The sequence below is a fragment of the Mesoplodon bidens genome (assembly GCF_964165515.1).
Source record: "Mesoplodon bidens genome assembly, chromosome: 14".
Classification (NCBI taxonomy): Eukaryota; Metazoa; Chordata; class Mammalia; order Artiodactyla; family Ziphiidae; genus Mesoplodon; species Mesoplodon bidens.
In genome coordinates, this window is record NC_138170.1 from 31120701 (window position 1) to 31135777 (window position 15077).

Here is a 15077-nt window from a genome sequence, read left to right on the forward strand (position 1 = left end):
AACTCTTTCTTGTGTTCTCCTCATATGGAGGGTGGCACAGGAGCACCTTAGGCAGCCAGGTCCCCTCCCGATTGTGAAGAAGACTTGATATTCTGGCTTCTGATGCTCTGTGATCTTGCAGTTCTGGCAAAAGGTGTGGAATGAGAAGTATCACCTGACCAGGAGGGGCTTGGGATTCAAACATGGGCCTTCCACCCAGCCTGAGACCCAGCGAGGTCCTATAACATGGACCCCTAAGCAAACAGGCTTCAGGGCTTCCTCTTTGCTCCTTCAAACAAATGTTCCCTTTGGAACTGTGAAGCCGGCTACTTCCATACTCAAGTCTATATTAGCATTCAAAGGGTCCGTGCCAGGAACCCATGGGAGAACATGGCACACGTCTGGCAGGACCATAGACACTCATCAGTGGACATTAGGTGTTCAGGAAGTGTTTCTATGTTTGCTACTCTGCAACTGAAAAACAAATCAACTCCAGGAAATCAAATATTTTATTGCTTTACTTAATAATGTTCCAAATCAGTCTCCCCGCCCCCAATCTGCTGTAAGCAAGTCTCTACGAGCAGCTCTAAGTGTCATCCTTGTCCTCTGTCAGTCTTGTCCTTGGGGGGCTGGAGGTGGGTGGAGCAGGGCCTGGGTAGCAGGACTGAGAAACACTGACCCCCTGTCCATCCCTTTCACTCTGTGAGTGATATGTCATGGCCACAGGCAGTGGGGAATAACCAGAGTGAAGAAAACATAGAGAGGAGGAGCAAAAGGGAGAAAACGAAGGGAGAGAAAGGAATAAAGGAGACACAGATGCTGCAGAAGGCTAAACTCTCACTGTGGTAACCGGAGATTCCAAACCACTAATTCAGCCACGTGGCTTCAAGAGTTCAAGAAAATTATGGGTGTAATGGGATGAACTATGTAACATTAGTACAGGTAATACGTGCTGGGAAATTGGGCCAGGAGTTTCCAGAGCTAAAAGCACATTTGAGAATACCTACTTACATTTGTTTTTATCTCATCATGATTCAATTTTTGTCCTGTGTATGTTTTATGATATAGCAATAGAGTAGTACGTGTGTACAATTTATAAATAAATAAATATACCTATGTTGAGGAATGTATGCTCAAATATTTTCTATTGATGGGGCACAGGGTCAAAAGAGCTTGGAGACCACCTAACTAGAACAATGACGAAAACCACTAAAGACTCCACCATCCTACCTCTCAAGGCCTGGGGCCTCACCAGGGGCCTTGGCCAGGGTGGCTTAATGCAGAAGGATGACTGTTACTATCTAAACACCCAACTAGCATCTAAGGAAGCTGTATCATAGTGGGCCTGCTCTATGCAATCGTGGCCCCTGAAAGGCAAGTGGGATTGGAATGCAGCCCGTGACCTGCTCATCAAGCCATGTGCCCAGAGAGGGGTGCATCTGTCCCCAGGCAGGGGAGGCTTTTACTCTCATAATGGTGTTGTATGGATTGCCAATAGCCCTGCTTCTTTTTTTTTTTTTTTTGAATCTAATTTTCTAATTGCTTTTACTTTCATAAATCCAGCTGAATATCATTTTTGGCCCCTGTGTCTCAGAGACACTCGGAGGCCATCTGACTAGGTGAAATGTCCCACACAGGAAACAAAGAACCAACTCCTCAGTCCAGCCTCTGTTGGGGTCAGCCTGTTGCCTGGGTCCTGGGATGTGGCCTGCAGCAGAGTCTCCATTGGACACAGCCATTCAACCACAGGAGGTGCCGCTTCACTCGACCTGAGACCACGTTGGAATAATGCAATCCCTTTGAATACAGCCCCGGGGCTCGGAGATGTCCACACAAGTCCCTGCTCACGCTTATCCTCCTGCAAACTCCACTGACTTATCTACTGGGAAATGTGATGTTTTCCCCCGGAAACTGTCCTCTCCTTCTTAGGGAGGAATATTGCTTCCTGGTCATCAGCTAGCAGCAAGAAAGGGAGCATTGCTGGGTCTCTGCAGGCTGTCTCTGTGGTGCTCCTGGGACCCTCAAGCATCAGTCTTGGGCTCCTTCATCGATTTGACAAATTCCTTGACATCCTCTTCCAAGGCCTTGTTCCTCCTCTCCACATCCTCCCGGGAGCGCTCCACGTTGCGGAGGCTGATTTCCAAGGCTGCAGACTTCTTCTTCTCCTTCTCCAATTCTTCACTGAGCCTCACCACCTTAGCCCACACATCATAATTTTCCTTCTCAAGCCTACGAGGAAGGAAAGAAAATAATGAAAGGACGGGGTGTGACCTCTAGACTTTCCCTTCAGCCTTGTCCTCAACCCCCTCTGTCCACTTTACCTTCCACATCCCAAGACCCATCTCCAACCTGTACTTCCTAGTTATGTCCCACCCCCGACAGGAGGACTTCCCAGTAATCCTGAATTCCAAGAGCCTGTCCCCTTTTTTGTCATTTGTCATCCATATCATGACATCTCCTGTGTTGTTTTTCACGTCGTTTTGTGTTTTGTATCTCCCACCACACAATAAAGTCTTTGAATGAAGAGACCACCCCTAATATTTATAGCCCCACAGCGCCTTGCCTCTGTCCTGCTCAGTGGAAAGGTTGACTGCTGAACCCCATCCAGATTCCAGATTCCCGGCACCCGTGTACACATGCATGCTTTCTCATCCTGCTTCATTGCAGAGCACGGACCAGAGCCTTCTCTTACGAAGGCTCCTGGGGACCAAGATTTGGAGAATTTGGGGGAGCTGCCCCTTGGGAGCAACTGTCCTGCCAGTCCCACCCTTGCTTCTGAATCCCACTCCAAGTGAAGGATCTGTTGGATTCCTGAATTCGCAGGATTTTCACTGTTACTGGCCAAAATCCTCGTCTAGTCTCAGGTGCCCATTTCTCTCCCTCCAGGCTGTGCTGAATTAACCCTTGGGAATGAGAGTACATATGACATTTTTGAGCCAAAGGAGAGAATTTCAGGCCTGTAAGGAGGCTATGATTGGAAAGTGGCTTCAGAATTTCATTCTGTGAGATGCTGCTTCCCTGCTACCCAATGGCCTGCTCATTTTTATACGGAGACTTGAGTTCCTGTTTGAGCCCATCTCTGGCTTCTATCTTCAAGGGCCTTGGTCCATTTTGCAGTCAATGGCCCCTCTTCAGAGCCTTGCTTACCCCTGCCTGTTTCTTCTTAAAGCCAAATTAGTCTCATTCCTCTGGAATTCCACCCATTACAAATTTAGTTTTCTTCTCTGAGTTCTCCATATCCTTCTTGTTTTGGGGGGAAACCTCAAAAGAGACACCATGCTAGATCTTGACCACTGACTCCAGTGGAGAGGTAGAATCTGAGTGGATTTGGGAGGTTGGTTGACCCGAGTTCAAATCCCAGCCCCACCAATGACTAGCTGTGCAACCTTTTTATACTTCCTAAACTCCCATTTCTTCTGTAAAATGGGGGTATTACCTATTTCACGGGATAACTGAGGGGATTATATGAGAAGGCGTGTCTGAAGCATGAAGCTTAGAGCAGGCACTGTAGACTGTTAATTCTCCTTCCTCTCCCGAGGATGGAATGGGAGGCTCCCCTGACAGTGGATTCAAAAGACTTTGTTCCCTTCAGGAGGAGCGGCCACCTCAATGGCAGCCAGTTCTTCCCCACCCTGTCAATGACCCCCGTGCTAGAAACTGGGGCTCAGTGTCTGCTCTGGGGCTGCCTTGGTCACTGCCAAGATGTCGCCCAAGTCTCAGAGTCTACAAACAGCTGATTTCAGGTTCTTAGACAAGAAGTTATGTGTTGTTCTAGATGGGTGGCCCTCCTCAGGGAACAAAGGATCAGGCTCACCAAAGTCTTCCTTTCATGTACCTGAGTCTCTATGGACTGAAAAGTACCCGTCGTTCGAAAACCCCACTAGGTTCACATTCCACTAACTTTTGATTAGTGTGACTTTAGGCAAATCTGGATTGAGGTTTCTTCCCAGGAAAAATCAGTGGTGTGAAAAAGATTTCAAGAAAGTAGTTTATCTACTCAAGTGAGCAAATCATGTCCGAGCATCTTAGAGATTTGTGTGAAATGGCGGCAACGGCCATGTCACCGGCCTCACTTCCGTTCACCCGCTGCAGTCTGAGATCGTGGGGAGTTAGCAATCCTGACCCAGTGAAGCCTCAGTCAGGTCAGGGGTGCCCAGAAGCTCTGCCCCCCTTAGGCTTTCAGGTGGCTGACCAGGCCCTCTGCATTCTCTGCCCTCTCCCATCAGTCACTCCCCTGTTTCCACCAACCACCACTCTTCCTCTGTATGAACACGCCAGACACCCCCCTTCCCATAGCCTCTGCACTTCGGTTCTCTCTGCCTTGCCTGCTCTCCCCCAAACCCACCCCAACCCCTCCCACGTGGACCTCACTAGTTCCCTCCCCTCCTTCAGGCCTTTGCTCGAGTGTCACCTTCTCAGTGAGGCCTTCCCCAGCCACCCTATGTAACACTGGAACCCCCTTCCTGAGCTCCCCAACCTCCTGCCCTGCTTTATTTCTCTCCTTAGCATTTTCCACCATCTGACATAACATATGTTTTAATTACCTATTTGTATTCTCTGTCTGCCTCCACCAGAAGGAAAGCTCTATAAGCAAAAGGGCTTTTGTTCAGTGCTATTCTCTAACAGCTGAGATGGTGCCTGGCACATAGTAGGTGCTCAATAAATGTTTGCAGAGTTGATGAATGACATTAATATGAAAATTTTAAAAATTTCTCTTAATTCATTAAGACGTGTTGATGTTTAAACAACCACTGTTTGGAAACAGTTGATTAAACTACTTAAGCTACATATTTAACTTTTCATGAATGTAAGGTAAAGCTTAGAGTTTTCACTAATTTAGTCATCTCCTCAATGCCTTTGCCCTGTTTCTCATTAGGCCCAACTGCTGTAGATAGCGTCTTCTGTAACTGAAGTTTTATAATGTCACTTCTTTGGCAGAGGAGAACAATCCCTATTGCTTTTAAGATGGAAGGTGACTGGCTGCCCAGGGCCCTCTGGACGTGACTTACTTTTCAATCTGTTCCTCATACATTTGCTTCTGTGTTTCTATTTCCTTTCGCAGCTCCTGGACCATCCTCTGCAAAGATTCAAGTTCCTCTTCTCCGGAGTTCTTTTTCCCAGGCTCGGTTTCAGAGTTTAGGCTGGCATGAACATCTCTCTTGGAGTCACAGGCCTGGGATGATAGTGTACCGGCTTCATCCCCAGGGGACCCCGGCTGGGTGGGGACGTTATCGTAGGTGGAAGTCCGCTGGGAGTCGAAAAACTGTGGCACACCTTGAGACATCGTTCTCCTGTGCCCGTCCCCTGCCTTCCCCTCCGAAGAAGATGACCAGAACTCATTTTTAAAGATCTCTACTTTGCAGCTGTTGGTACCTTGCAAAGCTGATGTCAAGAAGCATTTCCGGTTAGGGAGCGTCTGAGTCCTTTTTCGTGACTGCAGCTTCCAATCTCCTGGCTTTTCCCTGGATGCTTTGTCTTCTAGACACCCATCACTTGGCCGTTGTCCAGTGGGGCTGGTTGCATCTGAGTCGCTGGCCTAGAAAAAAGTGACCACGGATGTTACATGGGTTTTTCCCACATGTGTCATGTTCCCAAGATAAGGATTAGAGACTTGAAAGAAAGTATCTCCTGGCCACACACCTATGAAACTCAATTAGAAGACCATCTCCTAATTTGTCACATTAGTTGATTATCTGTGTGGCATTTTTTCAAAAGGATATTATACTTGAAGGAACTCATGCTCTAGAGGTAAACTGCTGACTAAAATCAATTGTTTGCTTGTGGTAAAGGGCCCTAAACTAGGATTCTTTTATAACCTTAGAATGGGGGGGGGAGGGAGGCTTTTCTAACTATGACCCAAATCCAGAAGCCATATAAGAGTAATTTGATAAATTCAATCCACATGTGTTTCCATGACCCACAAAATTAAAAATAAAACAAAGAAACCACCACATGCTAAATCAAAGAAGAAATGACAAGCTGACAAACATATTTGCAATGTATATCACAGAGAACAGGCTACTCTCCGTAATGCATAAAGTTCATAAAAATTGAGAAGAAAAAGACTAATATAAATATGTGCAAAGAGCAAGATCAGCGAGTTCATGGAGGAAAAATGCAACTGGCCCTTACACATTAAAAAAAATGTTTGAACACTCTTATAACAGGAAAAACACAAATTGAAATTAAAATTACTGAAATATTAGTTCTCATCTAACAGATGGGAATCCTCCAAAATCTGACAACACACTCTGCTGGCGAAACTATAGGGAAATAGGTTATTTCATGCATTGCTGGTGGAAGTGCAAAATGGCACAACCACTGTTTAACAATTTTAATGAAAATTACATATTACAAATCTATTTACCCTCTGACTCAGCAATCATACTTCTAGGAATTTATCCCAGAAATATATTTGCCTGAGCACAAAATGAAGTATGGTCAAGGTTATTCATTGCATCCTTGTTTGTAGTACAAAGGAGTAAAAGAAACCTGTTCATCTATGGAGGTTGGCTGAGTAGATCATGGTACATGCACAGGATGGAACACCATACATCTGCCAGAAACTTGAGGCTGTATGAGGTAATGCCTATGTATTGACATGAAAAGGTCTCCAGGGTATCTGTTAAACAGAAAAATTCAAGATACACAGTAGTGTGTGTGTGTGTGTGTGTGTGGAGAGGGAGAGAGTGAGCATGTTACACTTTGTGTAAAAAGGGAGGTAAATAACAATTTACACTCATATCTGCTTATATTTGCATAAAGGAACACTGGAAGGATAAAAAAGAAACTGATAAAGGCAGGGAAGAATAAGGTGGGTGAAGACAGCAGAGGGAGCAGGAGTTCTAAACATATCTCTTTCTTTTGTTTTGACTTTCTTGAGTCATGTGTATATATTTTTAGATTAAATTACAAAGAAAAAGATTGAACCCTAAAATGAGAAAATCAGGGCTCAAGCTGTCTGTCTGATGCTTCTAGCTCATCACCTGCTTTGGCAACTCCACCTGGAATCAGAAGGACCTGGGCCCTGAGGTGCAAACTAGATCTAAGTCCCACTCTCTACCATTCTACCGCTGTCATCTTGGGACAGTTGGTCAACCTCCCTGAGACTCAGCGCCTCAGCTATAAAATGTGGATGATAAATTCTTCCCTACAGAGTAATGGTGAGGACTCCAGATGTGATCTATTTAAGGTTCCCAGCACACTGCCTGTCCATTGCTGCCCCTACTGTTACAATAAATACAGAAACCTGTCAAATGAGTACAACAATGGCTACTCTCAAAGACGTCTAGGATGATTTCATTATATGAAGTATAAACATTTCTAAATATTAATTTGATTTTAGAGTGTTAGTAAATGCACTGTGTCCAGACAGGCATCACCCAAGAAAAATCACAACTACCACCATCTTTTTTCCAATACATTCTTAATCATCCTCAGGATTAACAGTAGTCAACTGATATTACCTGGTGAACTGGAAATTTTACATTCATTCCTTGACCACACATAAAGAATTAAGCTGCTATATAAAGTTCACATGTTCTTTTAAAAAATATTTGCCTCTATAAATACATTAAAATATTTGAGCTTTGTAAATTATTGGCCTAAATCGTCTAAATTTCAGAGTCTGCAGAGTTTTTTGACATTGTGAACGTGAGCCCCAACCCTTCAGTACAAATGAGGGGGTTGACATTGCTGAGACAGCTTATCAGGGAATGAGAAATATTACACAAACACATCACATACTCTGAGAAAGGAATCACGTTTCATGGCTTAGCAGGAAACCGTTCTCTCTGGACTTTCACCCGGAATTTTCAACAACTCCCACTAGAACATTAACACTGTGGTATGTAGTTTCCCCATCGAACTTCCCTGGACTAAGTTTAAAAGGGTTTAGAGTGGGCTTTAGTGAGAATTCCCATTGCGTAGTCACTGGGGGATGGGCACACATGTCACCAATCCCACCTCCAGGTTACCAACTGGAAACTAGATTTTGAAAGAGGCCAGGCTTTCAAGATTCATTCAAATGGGTCTATATCAGCTGTGCCCACTGCCACAGCATCACCCAGGACTCCCTAAATTGCCACTCCAGAGCAGCTCTTACATGGGATGACCTGGACCGAAGGAAGAGTCGGATGGAAGGAGGAAGGTTCTCTGTACCTTACCATGTTACTGACGCTGTCTGTCCTAGAAATTGGAGGGTCCTCAGTGGCATCCCAGCCCACAGAGCTTCGCGCCACTGGAGGTTTCCTGGGGTCATTTTGGAGGGCAGGGGGTGACAAGGGTGCATCCTTGGACTTGGGAAAGAGGATTTCATGGTCTCTGATCATCATGGTCATCACTCTTTGGATTTGAGGAGTCCCTGAAAGAAAGAAGAAAGAGATTTGTAGTGCTGGACCATGGGGCAGAGGGCAGGTGGTCCTCAAGGTTCTCCACCCATGAGATGTCTCTAAACTTGACTCTAAAACCCCATGGTCCCAAAGGACCTCATTTGCTCCTCACAGGACCCTTCTTAATTGCTTGGGGTAGGAGATTGTGGTGAATGGGATGGGATAGAAGAAGGGTATGGCAGTGGGGTGGAAGAGGGTTATTTTCGGCCTACAGTCCTCTGGATCACTCTTTGATCAGGTTATAGGCAATACGACAGGAGAGGAAATGAAGACATCTTTCTCTCTTGATGTGACCCTCAATATGACATCTGATTTCTTATTGCGTGCATAGAGAATGCATACCAGGCATACTGCCTCCCCCAAACCATGGCAGACATCAGTACTCTGTGTCAGGACTCTTGTTCACTGAACCAAGACACTACCTCAGAAGTCTTTTCAGCGCAGCTTTACAAGTAACCTCTTTGGGAGTTGTCTTATAAAATCACACTTGTTTGCTCTCTCTGGCTAAGGATGTTTAAAAGTAATAAAAGACTAAGAAACACTGTTTTCGTGCTGGCCTATCATACTGTGTGATGATTGGTAAATCTTTACCCTCTCTGCTCTCTGTGATCTGGAAAATGAACATAATTCCTGCCTGCTTATTTCACAGGGCTATTTTACAACTCAGACAAGATAATCAACGGAAAATGCTTGGCAAACTGCAGAGCAATTTGGCAGCGATGTCACTGTCTTTACTTCCTCTGCCCCTACCTTCACCACAGGACCAGCGTACCTCTCATGATCACAGCAGGGTCTTCGACCTTCGACCTGATGAGATTCACACCAATCACAGTAGCCAGATTGTCCACACTCATCTTGTTAACTCCACAGTTCAGCTGGATTTCGTGGAGAAACCTGTGGGCAAACAGGAAATCCCAGAGTAGGAAATAGAAAGTTGCCACAAGGAAGCACTTCCAGGTACCCACAGGATCCCAGAGGTGGGTCTCAACTCTTTACTTCTGGTCTCAGGAATGGGACCAGTCTGCTCTGACTACAAGAATTTAGCTTCCCCGTGAAAGATTCAAGATCAAGGAAGAAGAGACACAAGCAACCCAGCTGCTGATGGTGGTATTGGGGCCAGGGGTGGGTGAGGAGTCACATCAGCAGGAGGCAGGGTCCAGTTCAGGGAGCTAAGAGGAGACAAGAAGGACTAAAATGGGTGTTTGACTATCTCTGGTCCTGACTTTACAGGCTTCTCTCCCAGGCTCTCAGCACCTATCCCAGAGGAGTCTCCAGAGAAGAAAACTTCATTGTGGGAAGATCTCAGAAATGGGAATTCATGGTGCCTCCTTGCTCTCATCCTCAGGTTACACTACCAAGCATCTCAAATTCTCAGCAAGTGCTCAAAAACTAACACTGAATTTTTGCTGTAATCCCACCTATTTGAGGAATGAAGCTCTCAGATTCACTATTTTAAAAACCTGAAAATATCAGAAAAAAGCACTTCTAAATATTGTCTCTAAAAACCATTTTTAAGTGAATCGGCTGAAGCAACATAAAATTCCAAATACAGAGAAATTACCAAATAAGTGGCAGGGGAGGGGTGTCCAAATGAGGAAACATTATGGAATATTATGGAGTCATGTATAATCCTACTTTGTGACATAGGAAAATGCTCACAATTCAACATTTAGCCAAAAGAAGCAGGATACAAGTATATATGTATAAATATATTTCTAATTTGGTATAAAAATTGTTTCCCTATATTTATATTGATGCATGTGATGATCTGTCACAGAGACAAAAATATTCAGAAGGAAACACACGCAAATATTAACAGTGACTTTTTCTGGGTGAGGGGATTTGGGGAAATTTTCATTTATTTACAGTATTTTATATTCTCCTAGTTTCCATATCAAGCATGTAACTCTTTTATCATCTGGAAACTACAAAAAATTATTAAAAAAAAATAAAAGTAGGGCTTCCCTGGTGACACAGTGGTTAAGAATCTGCCTACCAATGCAGGGCACACGGGTTCGAGCCCTGGTCCAGGAAGATCCCACATGCCGCAGAGCAACTAAGCCCGTGCACCACAACTACTGAGCCTGTGCTCTAGAGCCCACGAGCCACAACTACTGAAGCCCGTGTGCCTAGAGCCTGTGCTCCACAGCAAGAGAAGCCACAGTAATGAGAAGCCCGCGTGCCGCAACTAGAGAAAGCCTGCGTACAGCAACAAAGACCTAACGCAGCCAAAAAATATATATAAACTAAATAAATTAAAAAAAAATAAAGATAACTTTCAGCTATGTCTGACGTGGAGATCCAGGCTCCCAACTCAGCCAGATCTGGGTCAATCCACATGCTATGTGTTGCCACAGAGACAGCACATAGCAGGTCCGTCCTCAGAAAGGGAATTAAGAAAGGTAGCCTGGAATGAATGTCTCTGGGGTACTAAGTTATGGTCCAGAGACAGGAAGATGGGAGAAAAGTCTAGAAATATTATAAGGATTCTGCGTTCTAATGCCTGTCCCAGGACTCTGGGCAGCACTGGGGCAGGCTTGGAGGAGGAAGCATGTTTCCTTTTATGCTGATTCGATTTTCCGGGATCCTTTCAATTATCTTGGGGACACAGGAAACTACCTCAGTGCTACGTGAATAGAGTTGACCTTCCAGAGGTCTGGAACAGAATCTCTTGAGTTCACAGAGATACTCTTTCCTCCTCTAACTGGGGGATTCTTTCTGGTATGGCTGAAAATTATGGAACTGATACCAGGTGCCTCTTACCTGCAGATGTAGCTCAGGAGGCTATAGTTGTCTCGAGGAAGGATGGAGAGCTGCTTCATCAACTCCTGCTGAGCCTGGGAAGAGATTTTTAATGACAGTAGAAGAGCCTGCCCACTTGCCAGCAATGGGACCCTGGAGCATAACTGGTGTATCTCTGCAGAAGCAACACTTTGGCAGTCACTCCCGTTCCCATAGTTGTGTGTGTGTGTGTGTGTGTGTGTGTGTGTGTGTTTTAACATCTTTATTGGAATATAATTGCTTTACAATGGTGTGTTAGTTTCTGCTGTATAACAAAGTAAATCAGCTATACATATACATATAGCCCCATATCTCCTCCCTCTGGCATCTCCCTACCACCCTCCCTATCCCAAGCACCAAGCTGATCTCCCTGTGCTATGTGGCTGCTTCCCACTACCTATCTATTTTATGTTTTGTAGTGTATATATGTCCATGCCTCTCTCTCACTTCGTCCCAGCTTACCCTTCCCCCTCCCTGTGTCCTCAAGTCCATTCTCTATGTCTGCGTCTTTATTCCTGTCCTGCTCCTAGGTTCTTCAGAGCCAATTTTTGTTTTTTTGGTTTTTGTTTTGTTTTGTTTTTGTTTGTTTGTTTGTTTTTTGCGGTATGCGGGCCTCTCACCACTGTGGCCTCTCCCATTGTGGAGCACAGGCTCCGGACGCACAGGCTCAGCGGCCATGGCTCACGGGCCCAGCCGCTCCACAGCATGTGGGATCTTCCCGGACCAGGGCACGAACCCGTGTCCCCTGCAACAAACCCGTGTCCCCTGCACCGGCAGGCGGACTCCCAACCACTGCACCACCAGGGAAGCCCTTGGGTTTTTTTTTTTAGATTCCATATATATGTGTTAGCATATGGTATTTGTTTTTCTCTTTCTGACTTACTTCACTCTGTATGACAGTTTCTAGGTCCATCCACCTCACTACAAATAACTCAATTTCATTTCTTTTTATGGCTGAGTAATATTCCATTGTATATATGTGCCACATCTTCTTCATCCATTCATCTGTCAGTGGACACTTAGGTTGCTTCCATGTCCTGGATATTGTAAATAGAGCTGCAATGAACATTGTGGTGCATGAACCTTTTTGAATTATGGTTTTCTCAGGGTATATGCCTAGTAGTGGGATTGCTGGGTCGTATGGTAGTTCTATTTTTAGTTTTTGGAGGAACCTCCATACTGTTCTCCATAGTGGCTGTATCAATTTACATTCCCACCAACAGTGCAAGAGGGTTCCCTTTTCTCTACACCCTCTCCAGCATTTATTGTTTGTAGATTTTTTGATGATGGCCCTTCTGACCGGTGTGAGGGGATACCTCATTGTAGTTTTGACTTGCATTTCTCTAATGATTAGTGATGTTGAGCATCTTTTCATGTGTTTGTTGGCAATCTGTATATCTTCTTTGGAGAAATGTTTATTTATGTCTTCTGCCCATTTTTGGATTGGGTTGTTTGTTTTTTTGATATTGAGCTGCATGAGCTGCTTGTATATTTTGGAGATTAATCCTCTGTCAGTTGCTTTATTTGCAAATATTTTCTCCCATTCTGAGGGTTGTCTTTTCATCTTGTTTATGGTTTCCTTTGCTATGCAAAAGCTTTTAAGTTAGGTCCCATTTGTTTATTTTTATTTTTATAAAACTTCTAATTTTGAAATAACTATAAATCCACAGGAACTTGCAAGAATAGCCTGGAGAGGTTCACTGTTTTTGGTACCTTGTATTTTTTTATTCATCTGCGATTATGCCCTCCTCCCCGACTCAGAGCTACTCTAAGGCAAGAACTATTTGATAATCATACTCACAGTAATTGTTTGCTTAATAAATGCTTGAGCTGTAACTCTCCAATAAAGAATTCGACCGGAACCAAATGCCCCCCAAGTCACTTTAAAAGTATTGTGAGAAGGAGAATGTTTCTGAGAACTGAGGTTTCATGCGATATGGTTTTGCTGGGAGCTGCTAGAACCCAGGGACAGGCTGACCAAGCTGGAAGGCAGGTGAGAGGTCCGAAGGTTATAGCTTCATGATGACACTGAATGTTAGAGACAGTCCTACAGGGAATGCAAGTGCCAGGAAGAGGAAGGACAGTGAATTTTCTTTGTTCTTTTCGCTCACTGTGCCTATAGTGTCTGCAGTCGCTGTCTACAACGTCATGACTGTAAAAGGGCACCAGTGCACATGAGACTCACAGGCTCTCCTCAGACCTGAGCAGCTCCTCCAAGAGAAAATGCACCCTATGGCGTGTCGGCCTGCATGCAGTGACTTGGTGCAGCCCCACTGGATCTAGAATGCCTGCTTCATACTGATTCCCTCCTCTTCAGTTTAGTCAAGTAAATTCTTTGCAAAGGTTGCTTTAGACTCACGCCTCCCAGCGACTGCCTCCGCCATGTTTTCACCCATGAGAGAGGCTGTGATCCCTCACCCTGTCCAGATCTGTGTTACCATGGATTAGAAACTCTCAAATATGTTGAGATCGAGAAAAGTTGGGAGCAGCAGGTCTAAATCAAGGAAGTTCAGGGGTGGGAGTCTGCTTGTCAGAACTGCATCCACAGATCTCCTTTCCTTTCCCTGAAGCTGTGGGGCAAGATGTCACCTGAAGCATTCATCTTTTTAGCCAACTTTTAAACCTTATTCCATAAAGTTGTATTACTTTTGCAAAGGTGAGCTGATATGCCTGTATAAATTAAGACTTTCCATATCCTATTTTAACCCCCCCTAAATTCATAAATCATACACAAAATATCCTAAAATCACATCATGCAACCTAATTTTTGTGTTGGAAAATAGCTACAAAGGCTAGAGTGCGTTAGTTGCATCCTTATCGTGCTCTTTCTTTCCTAATGCTAAAATATAAAACCACCTTTTATCTTGTACCAGGTTCTACTTAATTTGTGAGTCTCCTCCCTCTCGATCAGGATGGAAGTTCTCACAGAAGTACTTTCTTCCAGGGCTAGGGCACTATCTATTCAATGATTATATATATATACATACATACACACACACATATGTGTGTGTATTATACATATATATATATACTTTTTCTGGGAGCAAAGTATACAATAAATTCTGAAGTAGAGCAGAGACTAAACATCCCCTTGAATCAATAATTTTAAAATGTCACTCACTTGTTACACATATCCCATGGTCCTCAAAACGATCCCGTTATTATGAAATGTGTCTAAGTTTGTGCTGTCTACTACAACAGCAAATTGACACATGTGACTATTATAAAATAAAATAAAATAAAATTAGAAATTTGGTTCCTCAGTTGTGCTAGCCACATTTCAAGTGCCTAGTGGCCACATATAGCTATTGGTTACTACGTTGGACAGTGCAGTTATGTAACAGTTCCATCATTGTAGAAAGTTCTCTTGGGCTAAGTAAATAAACTGAGTGTCACAGAAAATGCATCATTTACTAAATGGCAAAATCAAAGTTAAATTTACTGCAAGTCTTTCTGTGCGCCACTTTGCCAGAGAGAACTTTTAACATAGTAGTGCTGAACACTAACCTCCCCAAAGTGGGCAGTTAGACCCCTTTATTAGCTGTGTAACAAATGCATTCATGGGCCATTTAGTTTTGCAAATCTTGGTTAAAAACCATCATGGTTTTATTGTTGTCAGTCAGGTTTTCTTTTGCTGGTTGGTTAGTTTGCTTAACATGTTGACTATAAGGGCTTTAAGGAAACAATTTATATAAGGATCAAAATTCCTGCTGGAGAGGAGCTGCATGATGCTGTAGATGGGGACTGCAGACCCTACAGGCAGCTGCAGCTGAAAGGAACCAAGAAAAGCTCCGTCCTTCCTCTCCCTGGCACATGTGTTTCTTGTATACCCATGCGTGACATGCATGGTCATCACAGATCTAGAACATTTGGACCTCTCACCTGCCCTCCAAGTGGGTCAGTCTGTCTTTTTGCCCCAGCAGGTCT

The 15077-nt window shown here is 44.2% G+C and overlaps 1 protein-coding gene across 1 annotated transcript in view; it reads right to left on the minus strand.

The window, feature by feature from the left end:
• Nucleotides 1-476: 476 nt before the first annotated feature.
• The window catches only part of ARHGAP25 (Rho GTPase activating protein 25), a 46196-nt gene continuing 31595 nt past the window's right edge, over nucleotides 477-15077 (minus strand). The window contains exons 6-10 of the mRNA XM_081253704.1: nucleotides 11133-11206; nucleotides 9142-9263; nucleotides 8145-8341; nucleotides 4989-5515; nucleotides 477-2208 (exon numbers count right to left, since the gene is read on the minus strand). Of these exons, the coding sequence (XP_081109830.1) occupies nucleotides 2001-2208; nucleotides 4989-5515; nucleotides 8145-8341; nucleotides 9142-9263; nucleotides 11133-11206 (1128 nt within the window). The 3' untranslated portion in view covers nucleotides 477-2000. The remainder of the gene's footprint in view (nucleotides 2209-4988; nucleotides 5516-8144; nucleotides 8342-9141; nucleotides 9264-11132; nucleotides 11207-15077) is intronic.